Below are 15,422 nucleotides of genomic sequence, written 5' to 3' on the forward strand. Positions count from 1 at the left end.
TGCGTAGGGGAGGGAGGGTGGAGGGGAGTGGGGGGCCGGGAGGCAACGGATCACTCTCCGTCTCGGACCCCCGGGGTCTCTCTCCTGCAGGGAAACGGGTCGTCCCTCTCGTCAGAAGGCGGAACAATGGCCTGAAAGTAGACCCCCCCCCCCCTTGCCTTGGACAGGCTGAGGCCAGCTGGAATAACAAACACGGAAAAGAGGTTTGCAAACGGGCTTCAAACGGGCGTCAAACGGACGTCAAACGGACGGAGCTCCACGTCTCAGACGGACCTTCAAGGTCGTTCTCCGACTCGCTCGCCTGGCTGCGATGGACAGAAGCGGCCGAAAGAGGTAGCGCTGAGCAGGGATTGCTTCACTTTATGTTCCCCACAGGGCTCTTATCAAATCCGTTTTGTTTTCTTCCATTTTATTTTATTCTTGCCCCATACACCTCTGTAATTTGTATGTAATCATTTGTGCTTACAGTAGACAAACAGTATCTTTTTGATATTTATTTTGACCTGTATAAATGTGTGGCTTATAGTGCAGAGAACTGTTAATTATTAACCGAGGCTAGGCGACATTCTTTTTTCATGGAAACGAGTAGAAATGCACACACATAATGAATGCATTATTTACATACACACACACACAAACACACACAGCACTGCTCACAGTAGCTTGAAGATGGCCGGATCGGTGGCGCTACGCGTTTCTTCCGGCGCTGCTTTTCAGTCACATGCGTTTTTAAAACACGATGAATGGAAAATGAAGACCTACATGACGATGTTCCTAACTGGAGGTGAGCGGGTTAATGTGTCACTGAGCAGATGCCGGAGTCTCTGATGCTCCACGGGCGTCACGAAGGAAGAGCAAACCGGGGAGAAATGACTCCCGTTTTGACGTTTCACAAGCAGGAAAAAAGCACAGCTGCCATTTAATAACGTTTTCTTTTGCATGTTCGAAATCTCTGTGTTGTCTTTGTCGCCACTATCCAACAACAGAACTGCTCGTCACTTTCCTGATTGTGTGGGCGGAGCCATGTCCGTCATTTCTGTAGTCTGACATTCACACGCGGCGGAGGAAGCCTTTGTGTCGGCCACCTTTTCACGACAGCAACGCGGTGCAACGCTATGAACGTCTTCCAGAGAGAGAATACACACCGGTATTCTCCAAAAGATAATGTGTCTGTGCTTTCTGGGCTTTTCACTCAGTGAAAAACAAATGTAAACACTCCATTTACGACTAATTGTAACCGTAAAAGAAAAATCTTAATGGGAAATGTAAAAAAAAAAGCCCCAAAATCTATTTTCTTACTCATCCTTCTTACTGAAGGTGAATAACCTCCTGGTTATTTAAAATTACAAATTATTTTGTGCGTCTCACAAATTTGACGTATTGTTTTGATAGCTCTTCAATAGTGACATTTGGAATAAAACAAACTTGAGCTTTGTTGTTTATCGAGTCGTGACGGAGCTTTCACAATTTATTGTTTTGCCATTTTTCAATGCAAAAGTTAAAGTCGCTGCTTTAAAAGCGTCTCAACTTTGACGCTCTGCTGCTTGTTGCCGTCGTACCTGACCGTCTCTTTGGGCTTTGACTTGGGGAAAAAAAAAATAAAGAAACAAGTTCGTCCATTGCATCATTTTAGGATTCATGTAATCGATCACTATTTCCTTCAAACCGGTGCGAAGGAGCGACGCTCAGACGAAACAAACACTTCTGTCATGTGACTGAAAAAGAGTTTACGTTTAAGCGAGAGGCCGATGAGAACACACGTGTTCAAGACTTGATAAGATTTACGCATTGTTCATGTTATTATTTGCATCTGTGCTTTTCCTTCTGTGGCGCGTCAGAATATCTGCTGGGTAAATGTCGGGTTTGTTGGGAACCCGTGTGACTTTAAAACGTCAAAAAGTATGCAAAACATTTCAGAGAGGAGGGAAGGTGCATTCGGAGTAGGACGAAAGGATTTTTCTTCCTGCAAATGTCATGCATTGGTTTGCTCGGTTTGTGCCTGAGACAAACTTTTTCAATTCTAATTTTACGTTCTACTGGAATATGTTAAATAATGATAACATAAAAGGCACAATTACCCCACTTAGAACCCTTTTTTTATTGTAATTATGTAATGTTCACCCATTTAGTTTTTTGTTTACACTAATTAATTTATATTGACTGCTCCTGATAGTACTTCAACTGATAGAACCCAACCGTGCCGCCTCTTCAGCAAGACGTTTACTAACCACACGGCTGAACACACGCCCTCCTGAGTTTGGAACAGTAATTAAACTATGTAATTGTTTTAAGCTGAAAATGTGTCTGATTTCCTTTTTAATGTGATGAAATGCCTTTTTATTTATTATTTTAGCGCTTATTCAACAATTAAATAAAGCATTTAGCAGCTAGAAAGGCTGATATTTTTCCTCGGGAGGCGATGAAGGCCAAAAACAAAGATGCTTTTTTTTTTACTTGAAATCATCAGGTGGACACCGAGACTATTAATGACTCATGTTGCTCTGAGACTGCTGGATGTGGACATTTTTCAAAGTGCCTCGCCATCGATAAAACATCTGCTGCAAGGTGAATATAGTCATCTGAGCCTGTAACTCATTTGTAAGAGTTTGTGTTGAGTTTAAAACCTTAACATATTGTACTTATAAATAGAAAAAGTAAAAATAAATAGTACGAGGCAGATAAAGTATGTAAATTGACATTTGTTTCAAATACAGACGTTCTACAGTAACGATACCAGCACACACACCGCAATTAATCTTTTATTAAAATAAAAAAGGTAAGGCTTTGTCAAAAAAATATTTTTTTTTTCAATATAATGTATTGATGTTAAAAATTCTGATATTGTGACAACACTAGCGAGAGGTGTGTGTATATATGTATATATATATATATATGTATATATATATATATATATGTATGTATATATATATACATATGTATATGTACATATATATGTATATGCATATATATGTACATATACATATATATATATACATATGTATATATATATACATTTGTATATGTACATATATATGTATATGTACATATATATATATGTATATGTACATATATATATATATATAAATATATATATATATATATATATATATATATATATATATATATATCATTTTACATAATAGAAAAATATCCAATTAATATAAATATATATTTGGAGCGACAGTAGCACACCCTAGCCAGTAGGTGGCGGTACTGCACTCATGGAGGAGAAACTTCCATTAACCTCGAGAAGAAGAAGAATTGAAGAAGACGCAGAAGAAGTCGTGAAGAACTGTAGCAGACGTGGAGCAGTTGTAGGGTCAGAACCCTGCCGGAGCTCTTTTAATATACATATGTTAGCAGAAGTAACATGTATTTTCCGCTTCGGTAAGTAAATGACATAATTAAATCCGTTATTACTCTGGTATTGGTGATAAAGTGGCGCAGTCGGGACGGTTATCCCGCTTCCGTAGTAAAGTCCGGCGTCGCCAGAGCACATGGTCGGGAAAGGACTGCATGTTCCAGAGAGGCGCCACACCAAACTACTATTAAAAAATGTAGTTGTTTAGTGTGAAATTGCTCAATGGCCAAGGTTCATGAGCCAACACAACACGAATCAAACACTTTAAAATCTAAAGTAACAACTCTTAAATTCGGCATACATTCTATAATCCCAATGCTTGTCCTTGTATTTTTTTTTTAATAACTTTTTTTGCAGCACTTAAGATCCTCTTTTGATTGTTACAAATGTTTTGGCAGATCAGCTGAAGAACACCGGTTCCAGTGAAATGAGCAGTGTGGACCTGATATGCATGTATGTATTGCAGTTCTGTTTATTATATAGTGAAGTGAGAAGCCATCCCAATGATTATACCAATCACTACCCATCTGACCCATTCACAAGTCTGGGGAAGATTACTCATGTTCTTTTAAATGAGGGTGTTGGCGTTAATTTTCCATCTGAAGAGCTGTTGCAGTGTGACTTTAACTTCCCCTAACTTATATCTGCTTTGTTCATTGTTCTTTCAGAGTCGACCTGTTGAAGTTGAAGTTGAAGTGAAAGTGAGTTATTCACTGGACTACATCTACCAAAAGCACTGGAAGTTATTCATTACCAAATAAATACATATTGTGAAGTAAAGTTGTGTGTGTGTGGTGTTTTTTTGGGGCAATGTGGTGTTATATCTGTCCCTGTTTTATTAGTTATGTTGACTCCATTGAACACAATAGCAGATTCTCATTGTGTGATTAAATTATTTCACTCCCTGTACATTATCAGAAGTGTGTCACATTAGTAGAAAATGATAAATAACATCTATTCAAATCTTGTAATATGATTTAAAATTAATTTATTCAAAAATGCCAGGTAAATATTGTACTTTTTTCCGCTTTTAAGATGAATACTTTACCTTTGAAAACCTTTTAGTACAGTCTATGGCAATTGAACAAAATACTTTTACTAAGTACATTTTTTAATAAAGGCTTTAACTTCAAATGGGAGTGTGTGTACTTGAGTTCTGAGTATTTCTACTTTTCTAAGTAGTAAAATATGCTGCATAAATGCAGGGGTTTTATATTCAACATAATATCAAAAACAAATGAAAGTGATTTAAATGAACAAACAAAAAAAATATTGAGGCCTTTAAAAAATAAGTTTTATTTAGTTTGTAGCGTAAAGGGTAATGTTAGGCAAGTTAGCATGCTAGCAGGGTGAAACTATAGATAACATAATTAGCATGCTATCAGTGTACAATATATTAAACTATAGCAGTTTAGATCACCACAATCTGTCAAATGGATATGCTATTACTTAGTTATATTAGTCATTCGTACTATATTAATATAATTATTATGTTAAAGGTTATTATACGCAGTCTATGGTGTTATTTATGTAAAACTATAGCTAGCGTGCTAGCAGGGGTCGGGGGTAGCGCTGGACGTCCCCCCGGAAGTTGTCGTTCTTCTTCGTGGCAGGAGGACATTGTTTCTTAGTGCCACGTTGATGGAGCCTAGTGGGGACGTGGAGATCTGTCTGGAGTAGCCGGGACCCGGTAGCCTCCTTCTTCTTGTGTTTTCTTTTTTTAAATCACAAAGCAGAACCTAAAAAAAGGGGAACCTGTACGGGTGGAGGAGCGTTTGTCACGTATCGTATGTGTGTGTCTTCCTGTGAGAGGGAGCAAAGAAGGGAAGGTAAGCCGCTTTAGTGGTGTAATAAGACCTGTGTGTAACTGTCTTCCCACTGTTATGTATCTCTGCAGGCAGCTAGCGGGCTCTGTAGCTGAAGGACATGCTGTACCTGGAAAAGCATTTACAAAAAGTGACAATATACTGCAGAATAGCCAGCTTTCTGCACATTTAACTACAGACACTGCTTTCTTGTCATTGCTGTGTGGCTGTAAATGGTCCGTCAGCTGTTAGCGTGCAGCTAGCTTGTTCTGTACTTTTTGTTTTTCCTTATGTTAACCTTTGAGTGTAAGTAACTAAGTACGCCGACGGGTTCCTCCCTTTCTGGAGAAATAGATCACGCTGTTGCTGCAACAATGCGGTGCACGAGTGGTAGTTAGTGTCACGTTAAAGAAGCCCTTTTGTCTGCCATGTAAATGCAGTGTTTATTACAGTCGCAGGGCTGAATGGTGACAATGCACAGCTCAAAGGTTGTGTATGTATAAGCCCTGAATTACTTGTTTATAAACCTATCACATGCATTGACCAGTTTAACTAGGCTTCTTATCTTTAGTGCATTTATTTACTTGCACTCAGTTTCCAATTCATACCAATTAGTGGAGAGGAAATAACAGAATCACCTCTCTGTTAGGCGTATTACTATTTCACAGCACCACAAACAACATCCTCCAGAATGTGCATTAAAAACATCTCTTTACAACTGTTTTAAACCAAAACTGAACAAACTAACTGTCACAAGTTGCGGATTTATTGCCGAATCAGAAAACCATTTATTGCCAAGTATGTTGTTCACACATACATGCAGGTTGGTCTGTATTGGACTGTATCTAGTGCAATATTCTTTTTTATGTTACTATACTGTCACCCTGGCTTAGCAAGGAAACACTGTCAGGTGAACAAAGAGAACATTTTAACTTAAGTACTAAATGCATACACTGTGTACATTGGGAGTGGATCTTTTCACAGCAAGAACAGTTACAGTGACTAGTAGTCAATGTTTATATGAGCATGCAAAAGTGTTGTTTGAAGACAAACTTGAACAAAAAATTAAATTGCATAAACATAATTAAAGAATAATGCATCCTATGTTATCTGTGGTGACTCCTGCAGAAGCCACATGAAGGAAAAAAAACTCAATAAATGCACTTATTTTTCTCCCCCAGGATGAAACTTAAAGAGATCAACCGCACAGCCATCCAGAGCTGGAGCCCTGCACAGCACCACCCCATCTACCTGGCGACAGGTAAGAGACACAGCAAGCACCTGCACAGGCTGGCTGCTGTCTGGTGTTTTCCCTGGACATTATATAACTCCTGCCTTTCAGCCATCCGTACGTCCTCGTTGGATTCACAGAGTACAGGTTATTTGTTTGTCCGCTTTGGTCCATTGACAAATGACAAGAATGGGAAAAATAGTTCTGCAGTATACATTTATTTTGTCATTTATAAACATTATAATTACACGTTTCTGCAGAAAATCACCGACCAAATGAAAGGATTTCTTAAAAACAATTTGCTTGCTGTAGTTAGGAGTAAATCTCTTGATAATTGAGTCTTTGTTCCTCCTTAGTTGGCTCTCTGGAGCATTCCTAAGTCTAATAAGTAGAAGTTGGATAAGTAAGAGGCAGCATCATGCATGATGTGACACCAAAGATGTCTGTGGTCTCTTTCTGCAGGAACATCAGCCCAGCAGCTGGATGCCTCCTTCAGCACCAATGCCTCTTTGGAGTTTTTCGAGCTGGACTTGACTGAGCCGTCTATGGACATGAAGTCATGTGGGACCCTCTCCTCCTCACACAGATATCACAAACTGGTGTGGGGTCCCTATGGAATGGATGGGGAAGGCCACCCGTCTGGGGTCCTTATTGCAGGAGGCGAGAACGGCAACGTCATCCTGTACGACCCCGCCAAGATCATGGCGGGAGAGACCGACGTGATCATCGCTGAGAGCGACAAGCACACGGGGCCCGTGAGAGCGCTCGACGTCAACCCGTTCCAGGTAAGTTTACCTCCGTTCAGCTTCTGCTGTCGCTGAGTTTAAATATAGAGTGCAGAGACTCACTTGGTATTTATTCGTTGCTCTCTCTTGCAGACAAACCTGGTTGCATCGGGTGGGAATGAGTCTGAAATCTATATCTGGGACATGAATAACTTTGGCTCTCCGATGACACCAGGACCTAAAACTCAGGTTGGTTTTCTTTACTCTACTTTGGATTTAAAATCTCAAAGACTCATTTAAGTTTGCTGCATAATAACATTTCTACAAAGTATGAAACAAAATGTAAATCATACCCTCTAAATTAAAGAAAAAAAATGTTAGAATTGAAACGAAGAGGGATCAAGGGATCATTTCCCCAAAGGAAAGTTCTTCTTTTTATATATAATTTGATTGATTTTTCAATGAAGTGAGCGGTTTTTAATATCTCATGCATGTATATACACCTTGTAACAGCGTTAATGAAAGTGTAACGAGAGAAACGGCTTGTGTGTCTCGTCTGAAAGCCCCTGGAGGACATCGGCTGCGTGTCGTGGAACCGACAGGTGCAGCACATCCTGGCCTCGGCCAGCCCGAGCGGCAGAGCCTCGGTGTGGGACCTCCGCAAGAACGACCTCATCATTAAAGTCAGCGACCACAGCAACAGAGTACGTTGTTCCGCCTCCGCACTCAGATAAAGTCTCAATTTGTGGCTCGGTTTTCTCACGATCCACTCGGCTTAAACCGTCCTCTTGGTTGTTTTTTGTTCAGATGCACTGCTCCGGTCTGGCGTGGAACCCGGAAGTCGCCACTCAGCTGGTCGTGTCGTCGGAGGACGACCGGATGCCGGTCATCCAGATGTGGGACTTACGCTTCGCTACCTCTCCTTTCAAGATTTTAGAGAACCACACACGGTAAAAAAAAATAACACTGGAGCAATGTGGCGACGTAAAGCTTTTCCTTTAACAAAGCGCGTGGTGTTTTAAGACCCGACTGTGCTGTCGTCCGTACACAGAGGCGTTCTCTCCATCGACTGGAGCTTGGCTGATCCGGAGCTGCTCCTCAGCTGCGGGAAGGACAACAGGATCCTTTGCTGGAATCCAAACACAGCAGAGGTGGGTGTTTCATCTGCATGTTTTAAGAAAAGAAACCGTCCCACAAGGCTACATCCGCACGGCGATGTTTTCTTTTTTTAAATGCGCATTCACACGACTCCGGCGTTTTTAAATCACCCAAACGGAGACGCTTGCTGACGCTGCTTCAGTTTGAAAACGCCGAGGTGGCTGAACTGGATTTAGACAACTTAAAAGAAAAAGGACAATTCTTGTTCGCGTGAATGTAATTAAGCTTAAACGTAAACCTGTTTTGTGACTTTGTCCCTGCAGCTATTTGTCTGCCGGGAAGTTTGAGTCCAAATGATCCCGAAACACAGACTGAGACACTCTTAACATTTTAATGATTTGTGCGATTGTGTCGTCACAAAGTTTCCTCGCCTGCAGGGACGGAGGTTTTGGCCCTAAGTGTTTTCTCAAAGGAGCCTGAAGAATTTCCCCTCGGGCAGCAACACCTCGCCTAGTTTTCCTTTAGTTAAAAACATGTAACTTTAGCTGCGTCCACGCTACTAAAACCCCTAAAACGAAGACATTTGAAAACGCTGCGGACGCTGTTGTTGATTTAAAAAAAAAAAAAAAAAAATTGTCAATTTATTTTTTACAAATTTTGACTTTTTTTTTTTAATCCAAAAAAAATAATTGACAAAAATTGACTTTTTTTTTGAGAATTTGGACAATTTTTTTTTTTGTGAAAAAAAAAAATGTTTTGGACAAAAAAATTTTTTTTCAAAAGGGGTCCATCCCGGACCGTTCAGTCTAAAAACGCAATAACGGCGTCAGCAGCGTTTCTTTTTGAAAAAAAAAGTCCAAATTGTCAAAAAAAAAGTCAATTTTTGTCAATTTTTTATTTATTTTTTTGATTTAAAAAAAGTCCAAATTGTCAATTTCTTTTTTTTTCAAATTTTGACTTTTTTTTTTTTTAATCCAAAAAAATAATTGACAAAAATTGACAATTTCTTTTGAGAATTTGGACAATTAATTTTTTTGTCAAAAAAAAAATCTTTTTGACAAACAAATTTTTTTTTCAAAAGGGGTCCATCCCGGACTTTCAGTCTAAAAACACAATAACGGCATCAGCAGCGTTTCTTTTGAAAAAAAAAGTTTTACAAATTTTGGACAATCAAAAAATGTGATTGTCCGTGATTGGTCCCGCCTCAATCACATGGTTCTTTCCGCGGGAGAAAACATCACGCTGGTCTACCAGCGGTTAATGTGTTGCTGAGCTTGATTTTTATGCTCGTCAGCATTTAAAAATGCTCCGACAAGCAGGAACAAAAACCGCTTCCACTGACTCCAGACTCTTACTTCCCCAGGATTTAATCCACACACAACTTAACACGCTTAACAACTGACATATTTTAACATACTCTCATATTGGTTGTTTGTTTATCATATTTTATTGTAATCGTAATATTTTTTATTTGAAAATGTAGCCTCCAGGTTAAATCCCCCCTGCAGCTGCGGTGAATCCTCTGCTTTTGGATCCTCAGGTGCTGTACGAGTTGCCCACCAGCAGCCAGTGGTGCTTTGACATCCGGTGGTGTCCCAGGAACCCCGCGGTGCTGTCGGCCGCCAGCTTCGACGGACACATCGACATTTATTCCATCATGGGAGGCACCAACCAGGCGCAGAGCCAGAGGCAAGCCGACCAGGTGAGAGGCTCAGCTGGGAACGTTCAGTCTGGACCAAAGGCAGCCAGCGGTACCAAAGCCTACCCGAGGAGAGCATGTCATTCAGTTTGGTTCGACAACATAAAAGTACATAATCAGCGTATATGAATTAAATCATGTATGACCTCTGGTTCCAGATCAGCAACTCGTTTGGGAACATGGATCCGTTCGGCACCGGGCAGACGATGCCCCCGCTGCAGCTGCCCCAGACGGCGGCGCCGCCGCTGACGGTCAACCCTCTGAAGAAGCCGCCCAAGTGGATCCGCCGGCCCGTCGGAGCCTCGTTTGCCGTGAGTGTGTCTTTTTGATTCTGACGGGTTCGAGCGTCGCCGCTCTTTCGCCTGAACCGTCCTTTTCGTGGCTCTCGTTTATCAGTTCGGCGGGAAGCTGGTGTCTCTGGAGAACACGAAGCCGAACCCGCAGCAGCAGCAGCAGCAGCAGCAACCGTCGTCGTCTTCGCACCTCGTGCGCATCAGCCAGGTCGTCACCGAGACGGCCTTCCTGCAGCGCTCCCAGCAGCTGCAGGCCACGCTGAGCGGCGGCAGCTTCGAGGGTTTCTGCCAGGAAAAGATCGACGCCGCTGGAAACGAGTTCGAGAAGACGCTCTGGTGTTTCCTCAAGGTACGGCAAACCTGAAAAGATCGATTTTCTTCTCCGTCAGGAATGCTGGCGTTCCTTTTTTTTAATTTTATTTTTTTTAATCTGTGTTTTCAGGCTAATTTTGAAAGTGACATTCGAAGCAAATACCTGGAACTGCTGGGGTACAACAAAGAGGAGCTGGCCTTGAAGGTGAGACGTATTTCCTAGACGACCTTAAGACTTTATATATAAATATATTTACATATGTTTTTGTGCGCTTCTTGTGATACACGTGTACATTTTTGTTGTCAGATTTCAGCGGCACTGGAGGAAAAGCCTGCTGAGCCTCCGCAGGTACGTTTTGTTTGGAGCATTTAATCTCATGCTGCATGTTAAAGGAATAGTTTGATATTTTGGGAAATACTCTTAAGAAGATGGACGCCGCTCTCGTATAATAACTAATTATATTTCCATATTAATTTCACTCTTCCTTTTCTCCTTTTTTCAATTTTTTTGCATTGAAAATTAAACCGCAGCCCCCTGACTTTGAACCCATATCTTCCCTCAATATTCAGGTGGAGTTGCTGGCTCCAATCCGGCTGCAGCCTTTACCAGAAGTCAGCATCGTGCCGCCGCCCGCTGACACTCCCGAGGCGGCGTTCGACATGATCGCTGCCGCTGCTGCAGCAGCCGTGCCGCCGCTCGCCGCCGCTCCCGAGGCGGCGTTCGACGCGATCGCTGCAGCGGCCGAGCCGCCGCCCGCCGAGTCTCCAGAGGCGGCGTTCGATATGATCGCCGCTGCAGTCGAGCCGCCGCCCGTCGACAATCCCGAAGCGGCGTTCGATATGATCGCCGCTGCAGTCGAGCCGCCGCCCGTCGACAATCCCGAAGCGGCGTTCGACGCGATCGCTGCAGCGGCCGAGCCGCCACCCGTCGACAATCCCGAAGCGGCGTTCGATATGATCGCTGCTGCCGCCGAGCCGCCGCCCGTCGACAATCCCGAAGCGGCGTTCGATATGATCGCCGCGGCGGCCCCCGCCGACACTCCCGAGGCGGCGTTCGATATGATCGCCGCTGCAAACCTCGAGCCGGCAGCCGCCGCCGCCACGGTGGAACTGGACTCCGCTCTCATCCCTGAGACTGAAGAGTCAGCGGCGGCGGATCCAGAAGACGCTCCTCCCACAGAACCAGAAGTAAATGTGGACACGATTCTACCAGAGGAGGAAGCAGAGGAAGAGGAGATCCCCTTGGAGGACGAGGAGGAGGAAGAGGAAGAGGTAAACCTTCGTCACTGAACAGCCCAGCTGACGGGTTAACACATACAGGGGATTCTTGTACTATTTAAGGTTGATTGGACCTTTTCTCAGCACTGCGGGCCTGTACAGACCGGGTCCAGGAGCAGTCAAGTAGCTACTTGCGTGAAGTATATCTCGGGTGGGTCTTGACACAAAGCACCAGAACAGTACGTTTGAATTGTTCCACTGGGTGTCTGCGTTGGACTCAGCAGCCTCCTCAGACACAAAAAGTGGTTCATGCTCAACGCGGCGGTACAAAATGTACAGCGAAGAAGCCAGAAAAGAGTTTAAACATCCTGGAAATCGTAGTTTTCTCTGTTGTTTCAGGCGGCGGCGGCTCCAGCGGAGGAGGAGCCAAGTCCTCCCGTCACCGCGGCTCCGGTCGAGGAGCCCGCGGTGGATCCGGCTCCGGCTCCGGCTCCGACTCCGGCTCAAGCGGAAGGAGTCAGTCTCATCATCGGTCAAGGTAACGACGCTAACATGACGTAGCCCCTCACCCAGAGAAGGGAGTCGGGGAAACGCTTGATTTGGTTTTTGGTGTCATGAATCCTCCGTCCTGGTTTGACCTCTGGTTCTTCCTGCCAGACGTGGACGGGCTCATCACTCAGGCGCTGCTCACCGGCGACTTCGAGGGCGCCGTGGAGCTCTGTCTCCACGACAACCGGATGGCAGACAGCATCATCCTGGCCATCGCCGGAGGAGCCGAGCTGCTGGAGAAAACCCAGAAGAAGTATTTCACAAAGACGCACAGCAAGATCACCAAGGTGAGGGCAGGGTTGAGTTTTGTTACGGTAAAGTTTCATGGTTGTTGTTTTTTTAGCAATATTGTAACTTAACTAATGAATTAATTAGTGTAACTCTGTTTACATTTAATTTAATTCTCCTTAATACACACTGCAGTTATTTGTATTATATTGTGTGTGTGTGTGTGTGTGTGTATATATATATATATATATATATATATATATATATATATATATATATATATACATGTGTGTGTGTATATATATATATATATATACATGTATATATATGTGTATATATATGTATATGTATATATATACATATATATATATATATATATATATATATATGTGTGTGTGTGTGTATATATATATATATAAATTAATTATATATATAATTATTTACATATATATAAAATAATTATATATATATAAAATAATTATATATATAATTATTTTTTTAAATTATATATATATATATATTATTAAATTAAATTATTTAAAAATATATTTATATATATATATGTATATATATATATATAAATATATATATATATTTTTTTATTTTTTATTTTTTCTATATATCTGTTATCCCTGTTCTTATATTTTATTTTATTTTGTGTGTTTATTTTATTCCATTTGCTGTCTGTAAAGTGTTAGGCTCTACTCTGATGACAACTCATTTCCTCTTGATCATTGATAAAGTATAAATCTCCTTCACGTCATGTTCGTGCGCTGCAGCTGATCAGCGCCGTGGTGATGAAGGACTGGCACGACATCCTGAAGACGTGTGAGCTGCAGAACTGGAAGGAGGCGCTGGCGGCCGTGATGACCTACGCTCAGCCCGACGAGTTCTCTCCGCTCTGCGGTTAGTTCAAGGACACGCGGGACATGCAGCGTGTCGTTTCATTCAACTCCCTTGTTTCTCGGCTTGTAAATAACTGAACTCGTCCCCCTCGTTAGACCTCCTGGGGGGCAGACTGGAGGCAGCGGCGGACGCCCAGCTGCAGGCCCAGGCCTGCCTGTGCTACATCTGTGCCGGGAACGTGGAGAAGCTCGTGTCTTGCTGGACCAGATCACAGAGCGGACACTGTCCTCTCTCCCTCCAGGTGTGCATCTCATCTTAAACCTGCAACAACCCCAAACACTTTGGGGCAACATCTCAGTCCGATCTTCACTATTTTTAACTCTGTTTGGTCTCCAACACCCCCCTGAGGGAAACATTTGACTCATTAGCTGCCAAATGCTCACCAGCTGGTCGCTAACTGTGTCTGCTGCTTAGCGAGTAGCATGCAGCAGCTTTTCAGACATTTTTTTTTCTGTAAAATAGCTGCCTGCTGCGACCAAATTATTATGAGAGCATTGAGAGTGAACCAAAACCGTAAAATCGGGGGCCAGGCAGCGAAACGATGTGCTGAAAGAGGCTTAAAAGCTGCATACAGTGGAGGGCAACATCCTCCAGGAGCATAAAAGCACAGCTCATATTGCAGGTAAACTCGTCAGGTGGTTCGAAACATGAATTATAATGTCGCCAACACGCCGGCCAGGTGTGTAAATAGGCTAGTAGCTCAGTGGTGTGTCTAACATGTGGTTTCTGCTGTCCACAAGTGGTTTAAAATGGTGGAAAACGAAAGTGGTCAAATGTGCTTTCTGCAAAAAAAAAGACTGTCATTGCAAGTTGGATCGTTTGGTCCGTGTGATCTGTGTGTCCGTCCCTCAGGACCTGGTGGAGAAGGTGGTGGTGCTGCGACGCGCCGTGGAGCAGACGCAGCGCTCCGGCCCCGCCGCCATCGGCGTCCTGCTGGCCGAGAAGATGAGCCGGTACGCCGCCCTGCTGGCGTCGCAGGGCAGTCTGTCCACCGCCATCGCCTACCTGCCGGACAACAGCAACCAGGTGCGCTGACCGTTCAGGAAAAGCCTTCAGTGAAGCCGATTTGACCTTTTATAAGTTCAACTTTTCTCATTTTGACCCGTACAGGTTTCCGTACAGCAGCTTCGTGACCGTCTCAGTCGAGCTCTGGGGCAGCAAGCGGCTCCGGCTCCGGCAGCTCCGGCTCCGGCTCCGGCAGCTCCGGTACAAACCCAGAGAGCTCCAGCTCAGCCGCCGGCCCCGACTCAGACTCAGCCCCGGTATCCGTTCAACCCGATCCAGCCCGCCATGGCGCCTCAGCCCACCGCAGCGGCTCCGGTGGCGATGCCTACACCGGCGGCCTCCGCCCCGGCACAGCCGCAGTATTACCAGCCAGTATGTTCCTCTGAGTTTAACCCCCAACTTCACCCACATGCTTTCACTACCTTTCAAAGAGTAAAGGAAAACTCACAGGAAGCAGCTTCTCGTGTGCAGACGAGTGTCGCTGCTTGAAATAAACATTTAGTTTGTGGCTAAAAGGAAAACTTGGCAGCTGGTGCAGTTCTGTTTGCGGCAGCTTTTAATTGAAACAGCTCAGATGCATTTAAAGCTCGCAGTGCAGACGCTTTGTCTCCCCCTTCTGGCAGCGAGAGTAATTACACAAACTTATTTTTTATCTGAAGCGTCCACTCCAAATACTTTTAAATGTGTTATTATAACACATCACACCAACATACAGACAGCTTGTATTCATCAGCATTCTGTGAATGCAATAACTACATTTTAATATAGAACCTAAATAAATAACAAATAAGGAACATTTCATGTATTATTATCAGGGCTGCGCAAAATCTTCTATCATTTCATATCTCGATAACAATATATATCACAATATAGTATATTTTCTGGTAGGTCAATGAATTAAAAAGTCTCTTCGATAATTTTGTGTGAATTAAATACCAGAGAAATTAGTATTTTCGCATTGAATTGAGTTGATCGACTTTCTCAGCCAACAA

The 15,422-nt window shown here is 43.2% G+C and overlaps 1 protein-coding gene and 1 long non-coding RNA gene across 2 annotated transcripts in view; both read left to right on the forward strand.

The window, feature by feature from the left end:
• Positions 1–3,287: 3,287 nt before the first annotated feature.
• On the forward strand, positions 3,288–4,129 carry LOC137784294 (uncharacterized). Its single transcript, XR_011077385.1, has 3 exons — positions 3,288–3,387; positions 3,760–3,814; positions 4,030–4,129. It is a non-coding gene; the product is annotated as an uncharacterized lncRNA (long non-coding RNA).
• Positions 4,130–5,003: 874 nt separating this feature from the next.
• Positions 5,004–15,422, forward strand: part of sec31a (SEC31 homolog A, COPII coat complex component) — an 18,209-nt gene continuing 7,790 nt past the window's right edge. The window contains exons 1-19 of the mRNA XM_068573972.1: positions 5,004–5,190; positions 6,348–6,427; positions 6,860–7,182; positions 7,276–7,371; positions 7,686–7,826; positions 7,930–8,072; positions 8,174–8,273; positions 9,761–9,922; positions 10,078–10,230; positions 10,316–10,561; positions 10,655–10,729; positions 10,832–10,873; positions 11,095–11,796; positions 12,142–12,280; positions 12,400–12,578; positions 13,299–13,425; positions 13,521–13,666; positions 14,278–14,451; positions 14,536–14,802. Of these exons, the coding sequence (XP_068430073.1) occupies positions 6,349–6,427; positions 6,860–7,182; positions 7,276–7,371; positions 7,686–7,826; positions 7,930–8,072; positions 8,174–8,273; positions 9,761–9,922; positions 10,078–10,230; positions 10,316–10,561; positions 10,655–10,729; positions 10,832–10,873; positions 11,095–11,796; positions 12,142–12,280; positions 12,400–12,578; positions 13,299–13,425; positions 13,521–13,666; positions 14,278–14,451; positions 14,536–14,802 (3,294 nt within the window). The 5' untranslated portion in view covers positions 5,004–5,190; position 6,348. The remainder of the gene's footprint in view (positions 5,191–6,347; positions 6,428–6,859; positions 7,183–7,275; positions 7,372–7,685; positions 7,827–7,929; positions 8,073–8,173; positions 8,274–9,760; positions 9,923–10,077; positions 10,231–10,315; positions 10,562–10,654; positions 10,730–10,831; positions 10,874–11,094; positions 11,797–12,141; positions 12,281–12,399; positions 12,579–13,298; positions 13,426–13,520; positions 13,667–14,277; positions 14,452–14,535; positions 14,803–15,422) is intronic.

Source organism: Clinocottus analis, unplaced genomic scaffold (genome assembly GCF_023055335.1).
Source record: "Clinocottus analis isolate CAN_PGR_092001 unplaced genomic scaffold, fCliAna1.0.p SCAF_13, whole genome shotgun sequence".
Classification (NCBI taxonomy): domain Eukaryota; kingdom Metazoa; phylum Chordata; class Actinopteri; order Perciformes; family Cottidae; genus Clinocottus; species Clinocottus analis.